We start from the raw sequence: 26,889 nt of genomic DNA, 5'->3' as shown, positions 1-26,889 counted from the left end.
TTCTCTCTGGAGTGATACCATCGTCACGGTGCTTAGAACAGTAGAAAATTTATACTTTGGTTACAAACAAGCAGATGGCTTCAAGTCTAATGGAGGACCATTTGAAAATGCCTCAGCCTGTACTTTAGGGATCCAGAACACTGCATTTTAGAGTTACTGTTTCACAGAAAAATTAGTTTCAAGGGGATTAGCTGTGTGCTAACCAACTATTTCTTCCTGAGATTGCCTCTGTGTTAGGATATAATTAACTCGCAAGCATGGAGTTTTTTCTCTGTACACTTAAGTCATCTGATGTGAGCTCCCTGTGTCTGTGGACAGTATAAGACCTAAGTATCACAGAGGGTAAGTTTTTTTTTTTTAATATATTTTATGTATGTATTTTAAAACTAAATCCAAATAATAGGGGTAGCTGGGCTGTCATAAGCTGACATTTGATGGCTCTAATTCCTGAAGCTAGAGATGGAAAACCACCAGGCCGTAACCAAACTTGCATGAGAATTAAACCCATTCTGCCCCATCACAACAATTCCAGCTTGGTACCACTTAACCACCCTCTAACCAAGTACACATGGCTTGAAAGGAGTCTGAGGGAGCCTAAGGAGCAGGCAGTGACACAGAGCTTTAGAACTACGGCGGATCAGGAATGCTGATGTAGAATTTTAGGAGAATGTGGAAAAGGAGAGGACTAGAGATAATTGCCAAGACTCATGGCTTCCCACCACACAGATAAGGGCTGCTGACAGTGGCTGAGCACACTGTCAGGAGCCAGGCGCTGGACCAGCTGCTCTGCACTGTCTGTGCACTTACTCTCCCAACCCTGCGAAGCTGTTCCCATTCTACAGTGCATCTAGCACTTCTGAGTCAACTGCCCGTCTCCATGGCGAGGGCTGCCTAATCCTTTTGACAACACTTCTCATTCATTGTTAGAGTATTCTTTTTCTGATCAAATGAAAGAAGCCATACAAATGACAAATTTCTTGCCTTGTTCAAACAATGGAAGGTATGTGCACTGTAATTGCAAACAAAATCTTTACTATGGTAAAGCAATATAAGAGCCCATACTTGGAGATAAAACAACCCTATGTAGCAGGAGGCAGCTTCCACTACTCAGAGCTCACATGCTTCACTCTCTGCTTCCTGTTTCTTCTCACTTTACTTTTTATTACACTTCTGTCTGCCTAAGTCTATGGAAGAGGCCAGGAGAGGACAGACAGAAGCTCTCTCCCCCTCAGGCTGCATTTACTTTTTGGCTCTAGTTCACTGTAAGATAGGCTCCTTGTTTGCCATCTAGTATGGCATTTAAAAGTGAATTAGTTTATGATCATCAACAGAGGCAGACCATTTTCTTCAGAAAACAGTGAATGACTTAAATTGGCTGCAGGGCTAAATCCCTAATGGCAGGATCTGCATTAGATCCATCTTTGTCTTCACCTTGCCCTGCCGGCTATACCAGGAAACTAGCCTACATATCTCTCAGGCCTCACCAGGGTCAGCTCCACTGAGGACCTCCGAGGGCTCTGAACCCCACCCCAGACCATGAAGAGGGACCCTTTATGAGAGAAATCATCCTCTACACACAACCTCCCAGGCAGGAACTCTGGCTGACAGCAGAGACCACAGGGCCTGAGACCATTCCAGGGAAAGGTTTGAGACCAAGACCTCTGAAAATTAGAAGAGAACCAACAGAATGAAAAAGGGATGTATCAGTATCTGAAAACATAAACAGACCAAAAAAAAAAAAAAAAAAAAAAAAAGGCAGGATAATTTACTAAAAGAAAATGAAGCAAAAAAAAAAAAAAAAAAAGAAAGAAAGAAAGAAAAGAGGATCCTGTAAATATAGCACAAATACAAAAAAAAAAAAAAAATAGAAAAGAAAGTTAAAAGAAGGGCATTCAGATAACATCAGATGCAAAGAATGGCTGCTCTGTCCACTTAGTTAGCCCTTTGCCCTTTCTTGAAAAACAGAAAAAAGAAGTGATGAAAATGGGCAGAAAGGAGCAAAAAAATTAATAGTGATTGATATACATGTAAGATTATATAGCATACTATACTTGGAGCTCAATTCTATCCTGTTAAACTAATATCATTATTCTTTTGGACACTCCATGCTCTAATTTATTTCAGATCAAGGACTCTGGGAATTCTGCTACCAAAAGAGCAAACTTACTCTTTCAAGCTTGAGCCCAAAAAGAGCTGTTCAATAAGAGCTTCCTAGTAATTTCTGAAGGAAGGCCACTTCCCAGTGTGACTTTATACCACTCTTCGTTTCCAGAAATTCATTTGAAATCCAAATTAATTTTGGTTAATTAGCATTTCAACATAACCTGTTTGGGGTTAAAATATAGCTCAATAGCAAATATTTTAAAGGAATTATAGGGTTGGAAGGGATCTGAGACTGCTTTTTGCCAGAAAGCAGGTAATCTCTAAAGTAGGTAGGGGCTTCTCCTCCGGAAGATCTCTAAGGCTGGAATATTAAAACAGCCCATCTAGCAGGATGGAAGTATTTTATCCCCTAATGATCAAGAAGTTCTTCATTAACACTTAATCAAGAATTCTGTGTTATTAAGATCCATCTGCACTGTTCACTCTGCATCTTCCAGATAGTGATATGGTGGGAAAAGCCATAGACTTAGAGTCACTGACCTGGGCTTGACTATATTTGCTCATTCTGTGTGGTTGTTCTTATCTTTATACCCATTTTACAGAGGAAGAAACTGAGACCCAGAGATGTTTGGAAACTTGCCCAGAGTTACTTAGTAATGGCAAAAGCTCGCATTCTGAAGACAAATATACCTGACTCCAACAGACATTTAATTAACACCAAGGCATGCAAACCACTACCCTGCTCTTGGTGTATTTTGATTATGTCCTCAGCTAATCAAAATGCTTCATTTAAGGCCAATGTTTTGGTACAGACCGAATAAAAATGACAATTCCTTAGCAAGATTCTTTTATTGCAATTGTTAAATCATACACATCATTTTCACAGAAATGATTTGTGGACAGTTATCATGGATGGTTTAAATAACCTAGATTGATGTTTTTGGAAATGGTTTTCCATAACACACATTAAAAAAAGTGAATTCATGAGTCCAAGAAGTAAAAAAAACAAAAAAAAAACAAAAAAAAACAACCTAGATATATTCTGTTTCTAATCAAAACAATATTTAGTCACATGTGAAAGTAAAAGGGGTTGAAGCTATATTTTCCAGACATTTGGCAGTTCATTTTCTCTTGTGCCTGTGACTAAAACCAGACTTGCAAATTAAAAATATGCCTATCATTTTTTTTTAGGACAATTCAAACAAAAGAGTCTGCAAATCTACCCATATAAACACTGCTTAAAGCAACCTGGATGAAGAACTGGGTAGAATACTAAGATCCATTTATTTTACTGATAAAAACTGGTAAGAGATTTTTTTTTCAAATTGATTTGGGGGGAGATTAAGAATTTAAAATTGCAGTCCTGATAAGTTACCAGGCAAATAATAACTGCCTTGTAAACTCTATCTAAAAGGCTAGCCACCAAAAATAAAAAATGAAAACTCAGAAATTTATGGGGGAAAAATTTTACTTGTTCCAACTACATTTTTAGAGTAGGAAAATACAACATTAAACAGACTTTTGAAGGGAAAAAGGAGAGGAAATGATGTTTGTGAATTGAATTTCATAATCCAATGGCATTTAGTGTTCTGGTATTCTGCTTTTTGCTCTCCCACCACTTTCTTGTGAGGCCTTGTTCATATAATTTTATCTCATTTTTAAGTGACATACCAGGGACATCTGGTTAAAAGTCCTGAATGCATGACACTGTCAAAATTCAATACTAAATCTTATTTCCTCGTTATCCTAAAAAAACCACAGGATTAGAATAATCCAGAATCACCCTCTTGATCCAACCAAATTCAGATTACTGTCATTAATCAACCACTCTGGGGAGGTAGGTACAACCAAAAACCAAGTTATTTCAAACATCCATTTTGCGTACCTAACAATCAACTCAAGAATTTATTTATAATGCCAATTAAAACCCTTCTAGGATCATTTCCAATTTCAAATGGATTTTAAAATGAAGGTAAACTCACTGATTTATGTAGAACCTACTATGTGCCAAGCACTGTGCTAGGCATTTTCACATAGTGCATTTATTTTATTGAAAGTCAAAAATAAAATGCTGTAGTGAGATCTGACAGTTCTATCCTTATAGCCTGTGTGAGGATTAATTAAGATAATGGATTGCTAGTGCTCTGTCACCAGCAAAGTTACATATGAATGTAAATTTCCAGTATTAGTATGTTCCAGGTCACACTGAGGTAAAACTTTGTAGATGTCTGAAGAAGGCTCCGTCTCTCAGGGATAGTTTTAGAGTCTATAATATAAAGAGGCCTCAAGGATGGTTCAACAACAGCAATGATACCAAAATCCAAAGAATTATCTTGGATGTTAACTTGGAGATACTAAGGAGGTAAAGAATTTGGGGGAAAATTTAACCAAATGGCTAAATATGGGCTCTTACTAGGAGGGAGAGGTACCCAAGAGAACACAGGGCTTAAGAGACAAAGACTTTGTGATTTACTGATTGTCTGATTTTAGACAAACCACTTATCCTTCTTTTCCTTTTTTTCTTTTAACTTCTCATTATGCAGAAGTAGAGAGGATAATGAACCTCCATGGACCATCACCTAGCTTCAACATCACTCACAGCCAAACTTGGTTCATTTCTCACACAGCCTCCATTCTTGGATTACTGAGGCATTAGTTATCTATTACTATATAACAAATTACCCCAAAATTTAGTAGCTTAAGATGGCAAGCATTTATTATCTCACACTTTCCATGGGTCAGGAATTTGGAAGCAGCTGGTGGCTCTGGCTTGGAGCCTCTAACGAAGCTGTAGTCAGGATGAAGGCACGAGCTGTAGTCATCTGAAGACTTAACCAAGGCTAAAGGAGGGAATGGCAATTTACCATCCATAGGCTAAATGTGGCTCACAGCCTGTTTTTGTAAATAAAGTTTTATTGGAACAAAGCCACTCTCTTTTATATATATATATAAAATCTACAGCTGTTATTGTACTACAATGTCAGAATTGAGTAGGTGTGATAGACACTGTATGGCTGACATGCCTAAAATATTTACTATTTGGCCCTTTATAGAAAAGGTTTGCTATCTCCTGGCTCATAGAATCTGCTTCTAAGATCGTTTGCTCACATGGCTGTTGGCAATAGGTCATGTTCCTAGTCCTGTGGGGCTCTCCACTGGCTGCTTGAGCGTCTTTACAACATGGCAGCTAGCTTCCCAAGAGCAAGTGATTCAAGAGGGATAAGAAGGCAGAAGGCATCATGTTTTTTATGACCTAGCCTCAGAAGAGAAAAATATCATTTCTGCAGTATTCTCTCTACTGGTCACACACACCAGCCAAGACACACGGTGGGAGGGGACTCCACAGGGGTATAAATACTTGGAGGCAGGGATCACTAGAGACCACCTTGGAAGCTGACAACCACAGTTAGAGGCTCATTTTTAATCTATAAAATCAGGGTTTGGGACAAGATCATTTCTATAGAATTTTTCAACTCTAACATTTGAGAATTATATAATACAGGGAATTTTTGATATGTTATATTTTTGTGCTTTGATCATAGAATATACTCAATGTTTGTTGCTGAATTTTAGTATCTGTATTTTCATTTTGACTTATATATGGATTCACTGTAATATTACTATTTATGTTCTCAAAACCATTCTTAGTGTGAAGTGATTATTTTCTATTAATTTATGGTGTTTCAAAGTGTTCTTAAATCCAAACATTTCTTGTTTTCTACATTCTATTCTTAGGAGAAAGAGACAAACCACCAAATGTGCTGTTCTTAGGGATTTACTTTAAAAGTCTAAATTTCCTCATCTATCAATCACTGTATTTTCAGCCCAATCTCTCTGGTCTACATTCACTGCATGGTAAGATATGCAATCATATTCGCAAGATCTAGTAGCACTGGAAAGCAATGGAAAAACAATACTGTTTATTATGTTAAATAAAAGGTTTCCTATTTTAGCAATTTACTAGTAATTAAAAACAAAAGGTTTTAAAAAAGTGTGGTTTCCTACACATTGTAAGTATTGAATAATGGTTTCCTGAATCTAATATGAAAAATAACACATACAGGGTAATTTCAAAGTCACGGGACTAGCATTCAGTAGAAAAACACGCAAAGGGATGGGCTTTAACTTTAATAATATTCACTTAAAGACTCACTCAACAAACATAAAATCCAAACAGTAATCCTGTTCCCCAAAAGCTTCTAGTCTAGTAGCCACAGATAAAAATCTTTAAACTTGATGTGTCAATGGTATAATGTTTTTTAAAATTTTTATTATTTTTTTTTATTGTGGTAAAATACATGTAACAAAATTTACCATCTTAGGCCATTTTTCAGTGTCCAGTTCAGTGGTAATAAATATAACTATCACCACCATCCATCCTCATAACTCTTTTCATTAACAATGTAATCTTTTAATATCCTAGAACATTTAGTGGAAAGTAAATAAATGGATACAGAACAGTCAATCCCAGGCAATGACCTGCAAAAGGAAGCGCTACTCTCACGTGTCAGTCCTCCAGGCAATGTAATTATTGATCTAATACAGAATCTGAGATTGGAACTCTTAAAGTTCTTCAACTTAAAAAAATATATGTCTATTTGTTTTTAAATATACAGTTGTAAACATTCTGAAATCTCTAAAATAATTTATTATGGGGTGACTTTTTCTTTACAAGTGCAGATACATTTTAATGACACGTGAACATGGTCCAGAGCCCACGGGCATCACATCTACTGCCCGGTGGCCGAGGCCTTTCTCTGGGGAGTGGACCTGTGCCCCAGACCCTCCTATCTTCACATCTGCCAACATAGTGACTAGAAAAATGCTAAATTTTATTCCATTTCATGGCCTATTTAGTAGTTTCCACAAGTAAGAATAAATCTGGTTCTCCTTTGGCCATGTTTCTTATATTGGGGGAGAGAAATTAAAATACATAAATTTTAAATTTTGCTTTGAAAAACAATGAGATAAATAGCAATTTACATAGATTGTTTACTGAGGAAGATAAAAATGATCACAAAAGCTGTAGTCTTCTTGTACTATCTGGATGCCTCCATGCACTTTAAAGAATTTTTCTCTAGCAAGAAAAGAAAATACAGGGATGGGGCGCAGGTGTGGTCTACCAATCAGTGGTAAGAGAATGGCTGTTCTAGAGCCTGGATTTGTTAGCTAGTTTTCTAGCTAACAAGTACAAAGTACAAACTGTTTAGAATTCTATCTGGCTTGACCTGGGTCTATTTTATAGTCTTAGGGAGTTACCCTTGTTACCAATATCAGCCACAGTCAGTTTTAAGAAAAAAAATAGGATTGGAACTTTACTGAGGCTAGCTTTGGGGTCCTTGTAAAGTGCTTACATGTAATTTCTCAGAATGTGTTCTCTTCCCCAGTGATCCCAGAAAGGCATATGAGCTTGTTTCCATTTTTGTCAAGTATCTATTTTAAGACTCTTCTTTTTTTGTCCAAGGACATCATTTGCCATTTATTTAATATATTGGCTTCTGAACTATGTATGAGTCAACAAACTCAGTTTGATTAAGCATAGATTTATTTAGAGTCTGCTGGGCACCAGGCCTGTGGGTGAGGGGACTTGGGGTGAGGCATTGCCTGACCCTTGGGGAAATTTTGCTTTGGAAACAATTGGACAAGTAGCAATTTATATAGGGTGTTTACAGGGAAGCCGAAGCAGAACCAACTACAGCAGGGTGAATGTGCAGAAATGGGCACTAGGCCCTATGTCACACAAGGAGGGGAAGGCTTTCCTCAGGAGGTGGGGTCTGTGAAGCTGACCACAGAGGGAGGTGTGCAGGTGAGCAGAGTCACAAAACAGCAGGGGTGCTCAGCAGTCCTCTAGACCTAAAAGTAAGACAAAGAACTATAGGAGAGGAGGCTAAAGAGGTGCATGGGAGCTAATGTCTGTGAATGCATCAACCACCTTTGAAGAAGATTATTATCAACTGGAGAGAAATCTACTGTGTGAAAAATCACCTGCAAATGGCTAAGACTCTACTCCCGAGAACTGTTCTGAAGAACTGTTCACTGGCACATGTGGAAAGTTTAGCGCAGTGCCTGGCTTACATTCCCATCCGCTACATGCCTGCTGTTACTCCCCTTATGGTTATTACGGCCAGCTGTGTTAGGCCATGAAAACAGGTGGGACTGCTGCAAAGATGGAATCCCAACTCACCATGCAAATCTGGTATTAGGGTACCATTTTTTTTAACCTACTGTCCCTTGCTGGCTTCACCCAGTGACCTCATAAGGTATATGGTGGTCCTCCTTCTCCCTCACCATCCTCATGCCACCCACTGCCCCACTTCATGCTGTGTCTTGCCATATTGCCTCATTCTAGTCTCACCTCAACCTTGCACCAGTCAGTACCATTTTTCTTGGCCCCATTTGAGTGCTGGGGAGACTGACAAAAGAAGGTCAAGTCACTTACTGCACAGGGCTGCGAGATAAACTGTCTGACTCGGCAAGGGAGGGAGGGGCCAGCTCAGATGGGCCACCCAAATGCTCAAAGCACCATAAACTTTGGTGCCTTTATCTCAGAATTACTGGACCTGGACCTGACTTGGGGCCCTGGGAAATGGACCATCCCTTCCCCGAGCACTATGGCTCTGCCACTGCTAGCCACTGGCTTCGACAGAGACCAATTCTTTATTTGGATTCAACATTTCATTCTTGACTACATGTTGTTATTTTTTATTTTTTTATTTCAGCATATTATGGGGGTACAGATGTTTAGGTTACATGTGTTGCCTTTCCCCCTCTTCCCTCTGGAGTCAGGTTTCAAGCGTGAACCACATGTTGGCAGATCAAAAAGTGATTACATATTCAACAATCAAATAGTTTAGCATCCTCATTCTATGCGGCAAAAGTTTAGTTTCCATTAAAAATATTTACATTTTTACTACAACTTGGGAGCACAGATGTAGGGACAGAAAGGTTCAGAAGCTCTTAGGAAATGTTGGGGGGAAATGGTTTAAATATACTTAACTCAAGAAAACAAAGATAATACGCGATGAGGACAGGCCCAGGTGGCCTGTCAGGTTGAGGGTCCCACACCTGATTTGAGGCCCTCAAGGGCTATAATTAGTGTTGCAATGTCCTGTTAGTGCTTATCTTGTTCTCTTAGCTGATTCCTGAGGCTGCTTTCTTTCTCAAAGGCTCCAGGCAGCCGTCTGCTCCCTGGCTTCTGTGTGTGCTCTGGGCTCCCAGGAGGGCTGGCTGCCCAGAGGCCCATTAAGTGGTGGCTGCACTGAGGATGTTGTGTCCTTGTGCTCCAGGCCATCGAGTTATCAAAGGTTCCTGGATAAGAATCCTTTCTATTTTTAATTGGATCTTAAAGTGACTGAGAGTTGAATCAATTTGAAAGGAAATAAAAGGGCATCACTAGGATGATATTTACTGTCTAGAATTCGTAAAGGTCTCAGCTAACTGAAGCCTAATCATTTGAAAATGCCCTTTGCAAAGCAAACTGTTTTATTTTCCTCAGTTTGCCTCTCACCTTCAAGTATATCTAAGTTGCCTATATATTTAGAAACACCACATAGTTTCCTATTTGATACCCAAAAAAGCTGTGTTTTCAGTACATTCCCTTCCCACATTCATTCCAGCATTCCACCACCACTCTCCTATCACAAGCTGGGAGGAAAAACTGAACCCACAGAGCACTTCTCCAAATGGGCTCCAGGGCTCCTGCATCAGAATCACTTTTTTTTTTTTTTTTTTTTTTTTTTTTTTTTTTTGAGACAGAGTCTCACTTTGTTGCCCAGGCTAGAGTGAGTGCCATGGCGTCAGCCTAGCTCACAGCAACCTCAAACTCCTGGGCTCAAGCGATCCTTCTGCCTCAGCCTCCCAAGTGGCTGGGACTACAGGCATGCGCCACCATGCCCGGCTAATTTTTTCTATATATATTATTTGGCCAATTAATTTCTTTCTATTTATAGTAGAGACAGGGTCTCACTCTTGCTCAAGCTTGTTTCGAACTCCTGACCTCGAGCAATCCGCCCGCCTCGGCCTCCCAGAGAGCTAGGATTACAGGCGTGAGCCACCGCGCCCGGCCCAGAATCACTTTAAGGGCTGGTTAAAAATGGAGATTTCTGGGTCTTCCCATAGACCATGGAATCCTGCCTTTCATTTTATTTAAAAAAAAAAAAAAAGAAAAGAAAAACTGAGGTGCAAAGAGGCCACCAGACTCATTCATAGTGGCAGAGGTGTCCTAGAACCTGCTTGTTCTTGGAACTCCCATGGCCATGCTTGGGATCCGTCTCTACTGGGGTGTGAGGACGAGGGGAAGCAGGTATGGAGGAACAGGAAGTCTTTTAAAGTGTAGGCTCCTGGGCCCCACCTTCAACTTAAGGAATTAGAATCTTTAGGGTGCAAGGTCTAGACATGTGTTTTTCAAAAGTTTTGTATTTAAAATGTACAATCCCATTTAAGAACTGTCTGATGACTTAAATTTCTCAATCATATTTTGTCCATAAGATAGGAATTGAGTCGGAAAGTAGCAATTCAAATATAAATTAAGCATAATATTTATTCATAAGTAATCATAATTTCCATTGACAAGCTTACTATCAACTTCTGGTTACTTCACAGTGAGAGTTCAAGGATAGGCCAGGTATTAGTGAGATTTATTATTAAATATTTTCAATAACTCCATTTCTGATCTGAGCCCAGAAACCAACCAGGGGATGTAGCAGAGGCTCCCTCTGCTTTTGGTATGTGGGAAGAGCCCAGTTAGTGGAGGCTAGCTTAGTTACAAAGCAGACAGTTAAATGTCAGATTAAAGAAAAAACTCCGTATCCTAGAGATGGCAGTAGTTTGGCAAATAAACTGAAGACACGGCCAGTTAATATGAGTCTTTGAAAAGCACTAAGTGGTTGACCTTCTGGACCTTCTAGGACTGCCTGGGCAGTGAGACTAAACAGGAAATACGATGAAAATCTCTGTCTCTCCCTGATGGCAGTACAAACAAGGGTGGCCCATGCAGCAGTGCCGGCCATGCAGCAAAGTTGTGGGTCAGCGAGAGAGACAGCATGAAGAGGCAGCTGCTGTGGTATCTTCTGCCCAATTTTTACCCCGAACCTTTTGTTCTCAGACTGATAATTAAAAGGAAAAAAAAGTATAGTGGATACAGGAAGGGAGAAACGCTTTTCTTGGGTTTGCAAGGCCCCAAGAGATCCTGACAACACTCGTCATTGCCTCCTGCCCCCTTGATAGATCACAAACATGCAAGCTGCACAATCGTAAATTTAGATATCATCTTTAGAGCAAGCTAGGAATGTCCTGTTTGACAGCATTTGATAACTATACTGAGTGGAAACCTGAGACACACTTCTGTCCCTCCAGAATGGTAACAGCAAAATCAGCACAAAAATCACCTTTTCTTGCAAGGTGATGTTAATCAGAATTACATCTGTGTCCTCAGGAGGAAAAAAACACCAAAGAGACTTAAAATCCTTTAGATTTTTTCTTCTTTTTAAGTAATGCAGGTTAAGCATCCCTAATCCAAAAATCTGAAATTCTCTGAAATCCAAAACTTTTTGAACACTGGCGTGATGCTCAAAAAACTGTGCTCACTGGAGCATTTCTGCCTTCAGATTTTCAGATTAGGGACGCTCAACAGTAAGTATGATGCAAATGTTCCAAAATCTGAAAAACTCCGAAATCTGAAATACTTCTGATCTCAAGCATTTTGGATAATGGATACTCAACCTGTATGAGAGAATTTTGGTCAGTGTTTCACCTCTCAATGAAGATGAGTGTAAATAAATTTTGAATTAGGGCTTTGCCTCACTGTCAGGGACAGTGTATCTGAAGATATGGGAATCTAAGAGCTGAGAGGACTTGAGAGGTCATTTGGCCATATCCACAGTAAACTCATATCCTTGATACTCCCAGATGTAATAGCCCTGCATTGGGACTTTTAGGTAAATGTATTTAGTAACATGAGACATGTTGATAATATCCAACATCAATAAAAACCCTGTGCTTTTCAGACAAATACATGGTAATATGAAATCCCAAGTGAGAACACTTTCCTAACATGAAGCAAGACTCTCCTTGACCAGCAGTTAAGATGTGTGTGCACCAGCTAGAAAATAGCCTCGCCTGATCTATCAAATGTCACCAGACATGTAACCATTAGAGAAAACTGATTAACCAAAACTCTTCCAGAGACAACACTGTACATTAAAAAAATTTTTCTTAAATACTCCTTAAAATTTTTAGATGCTATATACTCTCACACACAATTTTAAACTGACATCTAAAATCTTTCATCATAAATTAGTTGCAAAAATGTATTTGATAGCATATGGTAATTACTGACACTTAAGAATAAATTATTAAGTCATTCTTTTAAAGCTATCCAAGGAATTTTAAATAACATAGTGATGTGATATCCACTATCAACCATTAAAAAAAATACATGAATCCTCTCAATTAATACTACAAATTTTGTTTTTCTTTAAGTCATATTTTCTTTCTACTTCTCCCAAAGAATTTTATCCTAATAAAGTATATTTCTTTTGCTTGAAAGTCTTTATAAAGAACTCTCTCATACTGTGCTGCAACAATATACTCATAAATTAACATTTAAAATTTCCTGTGACATAAGTTTCTCTGTAAGTGTTTAAAATTTTCTTCTGGACTGATTGATCATTATAAGTATCACTGGTGCATAAATGATAAAGATTATATACATATATATTTAATAAATAATTATGGAATATAGATTTTTGGATACATTTTAGAAATGCATCTCTTAAGGAGACAGATTTGGTTTTGTGGGTTGGAGACTGGTATGCCTTTATGAAATGTAGCTTAGCCCCTGACATCTCTGTTTTAAAAGATACTCTGCCACCTGGGAGGTTTTTACCCTGGGAACAAGGCACAGGATAGAGTTCAAGATGAAAAAGAGGTGTGCCTTTCTTCTGCAATGTGGAAAACCAGTAGGACACCAGGGCACCCTCGGGCAGTTGTGTTTAGGAAAGAGTACATGTGTAAGTTGAGCATCTAAAAATCAAGGCCTTAAAAGTGTCTGTGCCCACAGCTCCATGCATAGTGTGAGGAATGTGGCTGTTAGCAGGGGCTATGTTCTGCCCAGCCCTCTTCCCATTCATTCCATGTTTCTGTCCCACACCCATGTTGTCTTGGTCCCCTCTTCAATGGAAGCTGAGCAAGTACTTTAAAATACTGAATGGGGTGTCAAATTAACAGCCTGCAGGTCTGTCCTCTAGTCTTGGTGTCACTCTGACCTCACCTGAGAGGTTTACAGAGGAGTTTACAAACAAATCCCATTTGGCCTCATATTGCAACTTGGTTTCACATTTGATTTATAGCCTCAAACTTTATAAAGTACACTTTATGAGAAAATAAATTCTACTCTAAAAATATCACGTGATGTTTGTATTTTTTATCTAAAAAAATGTATATGAATGTTTGTAAAAAATGAGGAGGGAGGAGGAAGAGTATGTGGAGGATGTGCCCACATGTGTCCCAAAGAGGCATAAGAGGTTTAAAAAATTATTCACACCACCAACAGAAGGAATGACTTCATTCCTAATTTACTGACATTAACGTTTTAAGTGCAGAAAGGTATACAAATAACAAATGGCAAATAACACCCCCCTCCCAGAGAATTTCTGTTTACCTTAAAAAAGTAATACATGCGGGAGGGGGGAGGGGGTGGGTATTTACATACATAATGAGTGAGATGTGCACCATCTGGGGGATGGTCATGATGGAGACTCAGACTTTTGGGGGGCGGGGAGGAAATGGGCATTTATTGAAACCTTAAAATCTATACCCCCATAATATGCCGAAATAAAAAAAAAAAATCTAAAACCTTAAAAAAAAAAAAAAAAAAAAAGTAATACATGCGTATGGTCAGAAAATACAAACTGTACCTGAAAAGGAAAATCTTAATCCCTCTCCTTGAAGGTAACTACTGTTTGGGGTTTTCTATGAGCCCTGCTAACAAAAACAAATACACCTGTAGCATTCATACATTTCTCTTCACTGCGTTCCTTCTTTTCTTTAAGATTTGACTAGAAGTGGATCATATTGTTCTATATCTTGCTTTTTTCCATTTTATAAAATAAGCAGTGTGCACAAATGCACACAAATATACACCAGCACAATTTTTTAAAAACAAAAACAGATTCACAGAATTTTACTATACGGATATGCTGTAACTTATTTAACCAGTCTTCTACTGAGGAATTTAGCTGTCTCTACATTTCTGCTAGTAAAAATGTTTCAATCACTGTATGTTGGTACACTCTGCAGATAAAATCATTATCGCAGTAAGAGTTTTGTGTTGCAGAGTAACTGAAATTTTTATTCAACTGCATTCTAGAAAGGTTGAACCCGTTTATACCTCTGCCAATAATATATAAAAGAATGTCTAAACAAATTCTAAAAGAGCTGTAACCTTCTAGAAAAATTCTAAAGAGCTATAACACTTAGAAACTTTTTTTGCATTAAAGATATTAACCCTTTGTCATATGTGCAAATATTCTCCTAGTTTATTCAATTTATCTTTTGAGTTTGATTATTTTTGTCATATAAAGTTCTAAATGTTCATGTGCTTTACTTTAACAGTATTTTATAATTTGGCGGCTGTGTGTCCTGATTAGGAAGGTATTTCCCACTGGAAGATGTACTTAGGCTTTTTAAATGACTTTTTATGGTTGAGATTTTTTTTGGGGGGGGCGGGAGGACAGAGTCTTGCTCTGTTGCCCCAACAAGAGTGCAGTGGCATCAATATAGCTCACTACAACCTCAAACTCCTGAGCTCAAGTGATCCTCTTGCCTCAGCCTCCCGAGTAGCTAGGGCGATAAGCACATGCCACCACACCCAGCTAATGTTGCTATTTTTTGTAGAGACAGGGTCTCACTCTTGCTCAGGTTGGTCTCGAACTCCTGACCTCAAGCAATCCTCCTGCCTCAGCTTCCCAGAGTGCTAGGATTACAGGTGTGAGCCACCCCACCTGACCTGCTTTAACTTTTCACGTTTAAATCTCTTAACTGGCTGAATTTGGTGGCATGGAGTGAGGGTGGTATTCAAAAGGAAAGAAGTAAAATAAAGTATAATAATTTTAGTAAAAAGCTGTTTGTCATCAATGGAAGCTGAGCAAACCTTGTAACAAATAATCCTTCTCTTTTTCCACTGACATAAAATGTCACTTCTACCATAAACTAAATTCCCAGTTTAATTTGGGTCCATTTATGGACTCTATGCTCTATTCCACTGATCTGTCTATTTCTTCCCTATTCAAAATGTATTTAATTATTATATTTATTGTATTATTCAGAACATATTTTAATGTCTGGCAGAGCTAGCTTCATTTTCCTTCTTTTTCAGAAGTTTCCTTGCTATTTTCAAATGTTCATTTCCACATATTTGAATTGGCATTGCCCTTTCACAAAATTGAAGCTTTTGATCCCAGTTTTTAAAATATTCTTCATGTATAATATCCTTATTGTTTTCATAAGTTACCATCTAAATGGTTTTATATTTGGTTTCTTTCATAATGTGAATTTTTCTTCAATATTTTCTAACTGGTTATTATTTCTTGTGAAAGGAAACAAGTGATTTTATATAAACTTTGTACTCTGCGCCTTCTTACCAAATTTTCCTATTGTTTTTAATAATTAATTTTACGATTTTTAGGTATATAATCCTCTAATTTTCCAAGTTGCCTCTTCGGGCTACTTGGACTTATTTCTTGCCCTTATACAATTGCGCTGGTAAGCATCTCCACAGCGATGGTGATGACGGGTTTCTTGCCAATGCTGGGAAGCTTCTGGAGTTTCACTAGTGAGCACGATGCTGGCCTTTGTTTTTTATACAAACATACTGCCTAGCCCGCCTGCCAAAAGTGAATTTGCCCTGCTGCCAGGAGACACGGGCAACTTAGTCTTCCCATCTACCGTGCACATGAGCACAGCTCTGGCTGATGGGCCCAGGCTCTCCCTCTTTTCCATACTCTTATCACAAGTCCTTCTGGGGTCACTTCACCTAGTCAGGGGGAGTATCCTTGGGCCCCCATGCTTCTATCAGAGGAACAGCTTGGGTGAGTTCTCTCCACATTTGTTTTCCTCCCAACTCTCCAAACACAAGAAGAAATATTCCTGTGCAAAGTGGTTCAGAGGCCAAAGAGACAGTATGGGTCCAAGAGGTCCTGGACCCAGAGCTTGTCCCCTCAGATGATATTACCTTATTGATTTGTTGTTGCTTAATTTCCTATGTAACACTGGGGATAACTAGTGAGAGATGCTTTGGGCATCTAGGAATCTTCTGTCTCTCTGCTTTCTTTCCCCTACATGCAGAAAATCACCAAAATGGTGAATTCCAGCATGGCTTTTTTTTTGGGGGGGGGGAAGTCTCTGGTAGAATGTGAAGTTACTGAGCATTTTCTCTTTCATGACAATTTTTGCTGTTTCTATCCACCCAAACTCATTATGGTTTGTCTCTGCAAGATACTATTCAGAATTCTATTTACTCACTTCTCCTCACTTAATGTTGCTGCAGAGAGAAGAATTAGAAACTGTGGGGAGCTGCCCCAGAGTGATCTTAGAAATCTCTATCTTGTTCTTTTGCTAACTGTTCTTTATTTAACATTGCTTAAATATTTTTGTCTGCTTAGTTTAGTTCTCTAAACCTATTTGTTGCTCATATTGTTAGGATTTTGGTTTTGTTATGCCATCCTAAACTGGAGTCATCTTTATTTACTTAAACTGGTAACTTCAAGGCTGAAGAAATGCTGTCAGTGATTCTTCTGAATTATGTTTCCTATCATTTGCTAAAGAAAGACATTCATTTTTCAGGACAATTGCTCTTACCTGCTGCTTGAGTGCCTCCAGAGATTCAAATTCCAATCTGGCTAGTTTCACCTGGATATGCTGCGGTTTATCAGGTATAGCAAATGCCAGTATAAACTTTAAAGCCAGAAGCGCATGCTGAAAACAAGGAAGAGTACATGTCAATGTGATACATTAGACCACATGTGCAAGGAAATAAATTGGTACCTAAGCAATATGAGATCCTTTTCATTAATCTTAGATAATTTCTAATTATTGGACTGTGAAGTATCAAAGATCAACTGGGCCATGAGTTATATTTAGGCCACCCCACTGTGGACCATTCAATAATTATGGAGTTACTCTGCTTTATTCTTTTAAAATCAGTTATTCCTATACATTGATATCATATGCTACTCTTAATGTTTTATAGAAAAATAAAGTTTATTCCAAAGTCTTCTACAGAATTTTTTTCTGACTATGCATTAACAATGTATCTTAGTGTATAATATTTGTAGAATTATTCCATTCTCTGCCCAAAACCATCCTTCTGTGTTGAGCTTTGGGTTGAGTTGTATGAAGCGCACATGTGTCTCAAACATAAGGTACCTTGAATCTTCTACATCCTCGATAGTGTCTGATGTAGTTTCCCTCATAACATGATCATCAGTAAATTGATGATTAATTCAATTAATCAAGCTGATTAACTGAATGACTGTAACCTCATGCTGCTGACTCCGTGTAAGGTAGCAAGGTTCACAGAAACATAGAGTGTATCCACTAGAAGGTGGAAACTTAAAAGTTGGCTATGTATTTACGTTCCACACCAGCATCATAACAAGGCTCTCCATGATATAATGGCATGAGATTTATAATTAAGCCGCCAGTATTGCTTCTATTGTTAATCCTGCTCTTTAGATGCACAGCCTCAACCTACTGATGCTTCTCTAAACCTAGCATCATCCTGTGACCCAGGATCAACACCCACAGAAATCTGAACAACCAAAGGAATAAAGCTGTCTTGTGGTGACAGCATGAACTACTAAGTATTAAAAGCTGTGAGTTTTTAAAGGTAAGAAATAATTAAAAGGCATTAAAAAAATCAATGAAAGAGATGGAACAGTTTTTAAGAAATGCTGCATTGAATTATTAACAGAAAAAGACTGTTGAAAAAAATTAAATGAATTCTTTAATGTGATATTTTCAAAAGGAGGACAATGGATAAATAACAAATGGATTTCTCCTGGGAGAAGCATGAAATAGTGAAGGAAATCAGCATGATGACAGAGCAAGCAATAATTCAATCAGAAGACTTGAAAATCAGCAGAACCCCAGAGCAGGCCAGGCAGTGCCTGGTATTGACAAGAGACTTGGAGTAGATCAGGGACAGGCAGCCTTCATGTAAATGTGAATGCTGTGATCAAAGACAACACTGGAAGATACTGATTAGGGGTCTATAGTAGGAAAACAGCACGGATCAGATGATACCGTATGTTGAAATTCTAAACTAACTGAATTAACAGGAACCTGGATATAATCTCCAAAGATTAAGTGAATAATTCAGAAAGGGCTATACTGTGCCATTATTTCATTCCAATAGAATACTGAGATATAATTGTATATAAGGCAATCGCTTCAGTGGAAATGTTAGACAAGAAATAAATTAGTGGATAAAAACAAATCTTCCACACTTTTCAGAAAATGTGTGGCCATAAGTTGCCAGAGCCCCACCATGATCAAGTCACTGGCCCCTTTCCATCTCTCCTAATAAATCTGTACCCCTTTATTCTTCCTCAGAGTCTTGGCAGAAACTAAAAGACAAAACAAAACATCTGGAAGGTGTGTTAACTCTTTGGGAACCAGGACTGGCTACTGATGACTTAGCAAGGCCACCACAGACTTAGGTGCTATGGTTTCCATGTGAAATGGTCATAAAACTCTCATGAATTTAAAAAAGTTTATATTAGATAATATTAATCAAAACAAAAGGCCATTTTATTGTTTAAATACTTACATAGCAACATGAGTAATTTTATGAGTAATTCTCTATAGTTTATTTTCCTAAAATATAACATCTGCACAATGGTTTTCTTTGGATGATGGCACTATGGGTGATCTCTTGAGCTTTAGTCTTTAATGGTTATGAGTTACTTATATAAAGAAGTATAAACTTTACATAAAAAAGAAAACAGGAATCCCTCACTTAATAAACAAATTACATATGCCCTGCCAGGCTCTTAAGCCCATCTGGTCACAATTGCTCATCTGCCCAGTAAACAGACCAAAATTAGACAAAATGAAGCTCTGAGAACTTTTTTAACTGGAGACCAAGAATAAAAGAAGCTGGGGAAAGTAGTCATTTTGTATTCATTTACACTGCAAATATGTAAAGAGTACTTATGCAGGGCCAGACTGCTTAGATGGTGGACTTTGTCCATTACTTCCTAACCTCCCCTAATCTGTCACACTGGTTTTTCTCCTACTTTGCTAAACTCCCAGAACTTTCACCGATTACAAGTTTATTTGCTTTAATACATATCTCCTGTAAAAAGTGAAAACACCTCTGGGAAGGTTCAGGAACATCAACCATTCACAGATATTAGTTAATTAATTTAATTAGTTGGTACTAGCAAATTATTTCTCTCTGTCCTCCATCCCTTGGAAAATAAAGTTGAATACTTGGGAGTGGAGTGGGAAGACACCACAGCAGAGACATAAGCAGCTTCAGCAGCAGAGGACCACTTTCAAGGAAGAGGGGTAAAGAGAAGCAGAAAGGGACCAATGTTATCTCCATGGTAAGAAAAGGGTACATCAGACCTTCCTTATCCTCATCTGCTTCTTACTGGCTTCTTCTATCCAGGAACTAGAATTAAAGTTGAGCATCATAATGGATTAAATAAGCTTCTGTAGTCTAGCCTGGCAATCTAAATAACATTTATAGCACTGTATTTCTTAGGATCAATTTTTTGGATATTATTTATATTTTCCATATAGCAATTCTGTTCTAAGGCTGAGAACAGCTTTATGCTAACAGATCTGAGAAAAAAAAATTATAAAAAGCATTCAGCCATTTTGATTTGTTTACTTAAATAAAAGAAAACCTAAGATAAAATAGAAACCTACTTATATTTGAAGAAAAATACACTCATAATGAAGAGCTGGGTAGAAGGAGCCTGTCTATGAAAAGTGAAGATATTTTATGGGCCATGATTGTGATTCTTCACCAACAGTTTTCTTTTAAACTAAAACTTGGAAAATTATATCCTAAACAATGTAAGGGAGAAAAGAAATAGTGGGGGGTAGGGTGGGAAGATGGGCAGAATTTTTAAACCAATAAATACAAAGAAGTTGGCTCCTCACAACAGTATGCTTTAAGCAATGATTATAGGATGTCTCACTAGCGAAAGGGAAAAAGAACAGGACCAGAGAAAATTAGCACTCAGAGAAGCTAAATGTTTTCCGGTGCCAGCAGTAAAGTACTGCCTGCTCTGCTCTCAGAGCGTAGCTCACCTTTGGTCATGGCAGGGCTGTCAAACCCTGGGAATCTCATGCCAGGTGCACAGAGAGTGAGCAAAACCATTTTATTCTGCAAAAACTAGAAAACTTGTGATATGATCAGCAGTAGCAGCTGTGTTTTGTAGAGATGTGTCCCCAACCCTGTCTCTTCTGAAACAGAAAATGCAAATTAGAGTTGAATTCTTAGAATTCTGGAAAACTAATTTGATTCCTACGGTGGTGTATCTGAAGTGTTACCTCTTTCCATTCAGAGCCCAGCCACAAATGAACAAAAGAAAACTTCTATAAAAAAGTATCCTCTGTTGAGTACCAGACAAATAGCATACCAAATGCCAATTAACAAAAATGACTAATGGAGCAGAGATTGAAAAAATATTACAGAATTAGGCTCTTAAGAAAACAACCTCGGTGATTGTCATTTTAAGATGGTAGACCAAGCATGGACATCTACTTCTTCCACCTCCCAAGAGTACCCTGAAATGACAGAAATATATATTCTAAAAGGAACAAGACTGGAAAACAAGAGAAACTGCCAGAACTTCTGAGGACAGGACCAATGAAGTGAAAAGTGTAGCTCAAGTCACCTGAGACAAATGCAGGTCCTACCAAAGAAGCCCCAGAGAGGGGCCAATGTCAGATTTAACTCCACAAAAGGAAAAGATTAGACCTGGGTGTCAGCATTAAAGTAAATGCATTAAAGAATGATCTCCAGAAAAGCTGGGGCCATGGGAGCCCTTTTCGTGCCACCTTATAACAAAGTGGCTAGAGGTTCTACTCTTGCCCTAAAGTGAGAGATCTGCCCTTAAAGGAAGCAAGTGATCTGCTGGGAGAGCTCCTCATGTGGGGCTGCTGGGTTCAAGAGAGAAGCAAAGCAGAACCCAAGGTCATGCCAGACTCCCACTAAAGCTCAGAGGAAAGAACAGCTGTACTGAAATGGGTAAGAAAAGCCACTGCATTTCACCTGTGATAACTCTTCCCCCAAGCCAGCACAACTTGGCACGACTAGGAGAAAATACCCGACTTGTGATTTCTTGCTTGGGAGGGAAAATGAAAGTGGAATGTAAGTGCACCGTTCTACCTTTTCCAGGGGCTGTATGAGGGACTAGTTTCTGTCTCATCTGACTTGGAGGGCATGGGAACCGCTATATTTTGAATGTATGGGGGTTGATGAGAACAAAAAAGAGATTGGCACTTGTAGCACCAGAGAATTTGCAGTGTTACGGACAACAGAAGCAGCAAGAGATTGTGAATGCCTAACAAAGAAACTTGCAAACTTTTCTAATTGGGAAATTATATGCACAGGCCAAGAGATGACCTATGACTAGAAAATGTTTGAAAGGCCCTCTGGTTGATTCTCTAGCCAGGCTGACTGGTGAAGGTCTTCCTCCTTGTATAAATTTAGTCTATAATGACAAGGAGATGTGATAATAATGGCTGAAAATTTCCCAAATCGGAGGAAGGAAATCTAAATTCAAGAAGCTGACAGGAATTCCTAGATTTCTAGTTTGATTTCAAAAGCAAAAGGAAAACTGGAAAATTCACGAATTATAGAAATTAATCAATAAACTTTTAAACAATCAATGGCTCAAAGAAGAAAAGCACAATGGAAATTAGAAAATATCTTGAAGCAAATGAACACAAAAACACAACATGCCAAAACTTATTGGATGCACCAACAGCAATACTAAAAGGGAAGTTTATAGTGGTAAAGGCTACATTATAAAAGAAGAAAGATCTCAAGTCAATAACCTAACTTTATATCTCAAGGAATTACAAAAAGAAAAAATGAAACCCAAAGTTATCAGAAGGAAGGAAATAATAAAGATTAGAACAGCAATAAATAAAATAGAGTATAGAAAAACAACAGTGAAAAAAATCAATAAAACTAACAGTTGGCCTTTTGAAATCAATAAAATTGACAAAGCTAGACTAATGAAGAAAAAGAAAACTCATATACTCACATACCAAAAATCAGAAATGGAAGAAGAGACATTATAACTCATGCCACAGAAATAAAAAGGATTATAAGAGACTACTATGAACAATTACATACCAACATACTGGATAAACTAGAAGAAATGGATAAATTTCTAGAAACATCAACCTACCAAGACTGAATCATAAAGAAAAAAAATCTGAACAGAATTATACTAGTAAGAAGATTGAACCAGTAACCAAAAACTTCCAACAAAGAAAAGCTCAGGATCAAAAAGCTTCATGGGTGAATTCTACCAAACGTTTAAAGAATTAACACCAATACTTCCCAAATTCTTCCAAAAAACTGAAAAGATGGCAATACTTCCAAACTCATTTTATGAGGCCAACATTACTGTGATGCTAAAACCAGACAAACATACAACAGGAAAACAACAGACCAATATCCCTAATCAATATTGATGCAAAATCCTCAACAAAATACTGGCAAACCAAATTCAACAATACATTAAAAAAAAATTATACACCATGACCTAGTGGAATTTATTCCTGAAATACAAGGATAGAATTACATTCAAAAATCAATCAACACAATATACTACATTAACAGAATGAAGGAAAACCACATGATCATTTCGATTGATGCAGAAAAAGTATATGACAAAATTTAATACCTTTTCATGATAAAAACATTCAATAAACTAGGAGTAGAAAGAAATTACCTAAACATAATAAAGGCCACATATGAAAAAGCCCAGAGCTAAAATCATACTAAACAGTGAAAAACTGAAAGCTCTTCCTCTACGATCAGAAACATGGCAAGGAATGCTTACATTTATAAATGTTATTCAACATAGTCCTAGAAGTCCTAGCCAGAGCAATTAAGGGAACACACACACACACACACAAAAAAAAAAAAAAAAAAAAAAGAAAAAAGAAAAAAAAGGAAGAAAAGGCATTCAAATTGGAAAGGAAGTAGTAAGATTATTCATTTGCAGATTGTATAATCTTAAATGTACAAAACTCTAATTACACACACACACACCTATTAGAATAAATGAATTCAGCAAAGTTATGAATACAGAATCAACACAAAAAAATCAGTTATATTTGTACACACTAACAATGAACACTCTGAAAAGGAAATAAGGAAACAATTCTTTTTATAATAGCATCAAAAAGAATAAAATACTGACAAATTTATCTAAGGAGGTGAAAGACTTGTACACTGAAAACTACAAAACATTGCTTCAAGAAATTAAAGAAGATATAAATATAAATGGAAAGATATCCTGTGTTCATGTACTGTACTAGAAGACTTAATATTGTTAAAATGTCTGTATTACCCAAAGTGACCTATAGATTCAATGCAATTCCTATCAGAAATGATTCTCTTAGTTTAGAGGAGGACCAGAAAACTTCTGAAGAGCCACACAGTAAATATTTTAGGCTCTGCACAGTCTCTGTCACAACTACTCAACCCCGCCATTCCTTGTAGCAGGAAAGTAGCCACGGAGAATACATAACCAAATGGCTGTGGCTGGGTGCCAGCACAACTATATTAATAGGTGGCGGGAGGATTTGGTCCTGTGGTTGGAGTTTGCTGTCCTTTGGTATACAGTGTGTAGAAAGACTAAGAACTCTAATTATTTAATCAATTGGTTAATTCATACAAATACTTGTTAAAAGATAAAGTACCACAGATTTTGCATCTATCTCAATAACCTAATGACTAACTCTCCTTTGGGAGTTCACAAGGAGGCTTCTCACAGTGTCTTCAGGCCCTACCCGCTAGTGGGCTGCCCGAGAAGAGTCCTCCAGGGCCAGCCAGCACCTGTGCTCCAGCACTCTGTGCTCCAGACCAAGTGCCGCTCCTGGAGCACTGAGGGTCCACACAGGGAATGACAGGGAACTGCTAGCAAGGCGAAGCACCTGGGCCGCTGGGCTGTCCGCATGGACTATTTCCCAAGGCCAGTCAAGTGAATGAGGAGTTGAGCTTAAAAGGTTAAGGGAAAGCAGAAATCTAAAAGAAGTGTACAGGGGGGAAAGCACTGGGAAAATGTTAGGGGAGTCAAAATAGTGAGAGAGATAAGAGCAACCGATTACTATAAAAGCATGAAAAGTTTTTTACTTTCTCCTCTATCCCACCACTTAACAGACTAGGGATTTGGAAAAAAAAATTCCAATTAGACCAAATGAATAGAAGGAAATAGTTTAAAAGGTTACAAATAAAGTAAACTGTATGCCTCATCCTCTCTTCCCTTTTCAAATATAATCTCCATTGTAGGCACCTGCTAACAAAGAGGCTGGTTATAGATGAAGGATATCAAATGAGGGGGTTGTCATTTGTCACTGGGGCAGGAAATCGGACTTTCAGGCTTTGCAAGCCCTGTGTCACCAAAGAACACATCTTATGTAACCTTCAAGCAATTTGCATGTGTAAAGTTTGTTCTCCTCCCATTCAGAGCCATATTTCATGCATAAAGCAGTTTCTAGGCCAGACGATGGTGAAAGGAAGTGAGTTATTTTGATCACTTGACCAGTAAAAAAACCAGGCAACACTTAATAACCATGTGTCCAGAAATATTCTCTAAGGCCTAGAAGCAGTGATAGCTGAAGACTATGATTTCATTTTACTGTATACTTACTTCACTTGCTTTAATTGTACCAACAGGTGAGAACGTTCAGTCACAGTGGAGAAACACACACTTGTGTTCCCTAGATCATTAGCCACAAGGCTAGATGTAGTGCTCCCAGGGCCACATGAGGGCAGTGGCTCTACAACAGTGCAAGGACAGACAACAGACCTCCTGAAGTCCCCTGATCTGGCCATGGTGAGGAGGGTGGCATTCAGGAGACTCCAGGTGGTAGAGTCTTGTAGGAAATGGAGTTGCTGCTTCCTCTGAGATACAGTTCAGGGCCAACTTAATTGTCCCCTACTTCCTGGCCTTCCAAAACACTGTTTATATTAAAAAAATACAGGCACAGTGAACACTGGCGGAATCTGAAGTTGAAGTCTGAGGGTACAAGGGCGGTGAGTAGCCCAAGCCACAGGTGCAGGAGGGGAGGGGAGTTCTTTCCCTTCACTGTGGTGACGGCAGGATCTGTTCATGGGCTTGTGGCACATATGTGGCATGAGGCGGTAACCCCAGGATGGCTCTTTGTTCATGGACTTTGTCTCCTTCCCTATAAGTTTTTTGTTTTCTCTCTAGGTTTTTGTTTGGCCATATTTAATAACACTTCATTAAGTTCCAACTGTGAAGTAAAGATACCTGGCATTTCTTTGACACCATTGGGCAAAAAGTCTATCCTGTCTCCTTAGTTCCACCTGCCTGCTTTGGACCAACACGAATTTTCCAAGGCCCTATCGGGACTTGGCCTCTGAAATGTGCCTGCTCTGGGACTGCTGGTTCCACCCCACCTCTGACAGGGCTCCTCCAGGTTCATGTCTCTTCCTCTTCCCCCACAGTGTCATCTTTACTCTTAACACACTACAACCTGCTGGACAGTGATGTCTGTTGACATATCAGGAATGCAAAGATTTTAGAGCTAAAAGATTCTTGGAGGCTAATTAAAATTAATCACTTCAAGGGTGAAAAAACAGTGACCTTCAGGGACTACATGGCAGGGCTGGACACAAAGTCCTAGTTCTTCGTTCTACACAATGCTGTTTCTACCCACGGTGCCTTCCCTGGTGACACTGGATGAATGGTGACTACAGGAGAGCACGAGTTTGAAAGTCAAGTCAGGTAGAGCTGTGTTCTGATCCCTCCTGCAAGACGCCGTGTAGCTTTGTGAGCCATCTGCGCCTCCCTTTCCTTATGGGGGACTGGAACATGCCCACTGTAATGCCTGACAACATGGATAAAAACATGCTAATCTCTAAAATTACTATGTTACAATTTTGTCAAATTGGTCTCTCTGACCACCTTCAACTCTGTTTGGGCCTCCAAATCTTAGTGGCAGCAATTAACTATCAGCAATTCTTTTGAAGAAAGAAATTACTGCAAAGAATGTTCCTCTCCTTTCATGGAGCTTCCTAAGAATCAGATGATATCTGTTTATAAATGAAAAGACAAAGCACCTCTCTTACTTTCATAAGTCTTTATTCTAATCCAACTAACACTGGGCATCCATATACAAAATGTTCTGCCAGAAGCCAAAATGTCACTCTATAGTTTTAGAAGTGCCTCTGAACAAATGTTTCAGCCAAAATATGCTTCTTAAGTTCAGAATTTGTGCCAGGAAATCATGGGCTTTACATCTCAGGCATCAATCATACCAGTGGCATCAGCTGATTGATTACCTGGGGGATGAATGACAAGAAGGTCCTAAACTGAACCTCAGATTCATTATCATGGGTAAATCTGCTCTGCGGAGAAAAGCCAGAAAGACTGGGAGAGGGTGTGTGCACTAGGCTTCTGCCTACCCCAGTGTGGACCTTTCACTGGGGCTGTCATTGACCAACTACATAGTTTGCTTATTGAAACATTCTGTTTAAAATGTTTCCCTGAAGCATAA

General features: G+C 38.5%; 1 protein-coding gene and 1 pseudogene across 4 annotated transcripts in view; both read right to left on the bottom strand.

The window, feature by feature from the left end:
* The window catches only part of ANO10 (anoctamin 10), a 208,201-nt gene that overhangs the window by 34,478 nt on the left and 146,834 nt on the right, over positions 1–26,889 (bottom strand). For 3 of the 4 annotated variants that reach the window (XM_012770397.3, XM_076006982.1, XM_076006985.1), the window contains exons 12-13: positions 16,960–17,076; positions 1,833–11,207 (exon numbers count right to left, since the gene is read on the bottom strand). In XM_012770397.3, the coding sequence (XP_012625851.2) occupies positions 10,887–11,207; positions 16,960–17,076 (438 nt within the window). In that variant the 3' untranslated portion in view covers positions 1,833–10,886. Of the gene's footprint in view, positions 1–1,832; positions 11,208–16,959; positions 17,077–26,889 lie in introns of those variants that run through there. The other variant, XM_076006987.1, reaches the window with a different exon arrangement.
* Positions 14,534–14,578, bottom strand: LOC142875411 (uncharacterized; annotated as a pseudogene).

This window comes from Microcebus murinus, chromosome 1 (genome assembly GCF_040939455.1).
Source record: "Microcebus murinus isolate Inina chromosome 1, M.murinus_Inina_mat1.0, whole genome shotgun sequence".
Taxonomy (NCBI): Eukaryota; Metazoa; Chordata; class Mammalia; order Primates; family Cheirogaleidae; genus Microcebus; species Microcebus murinus.
This window is presented reverse-complemented; position numbering and strand designations above follow the sequence as displayed.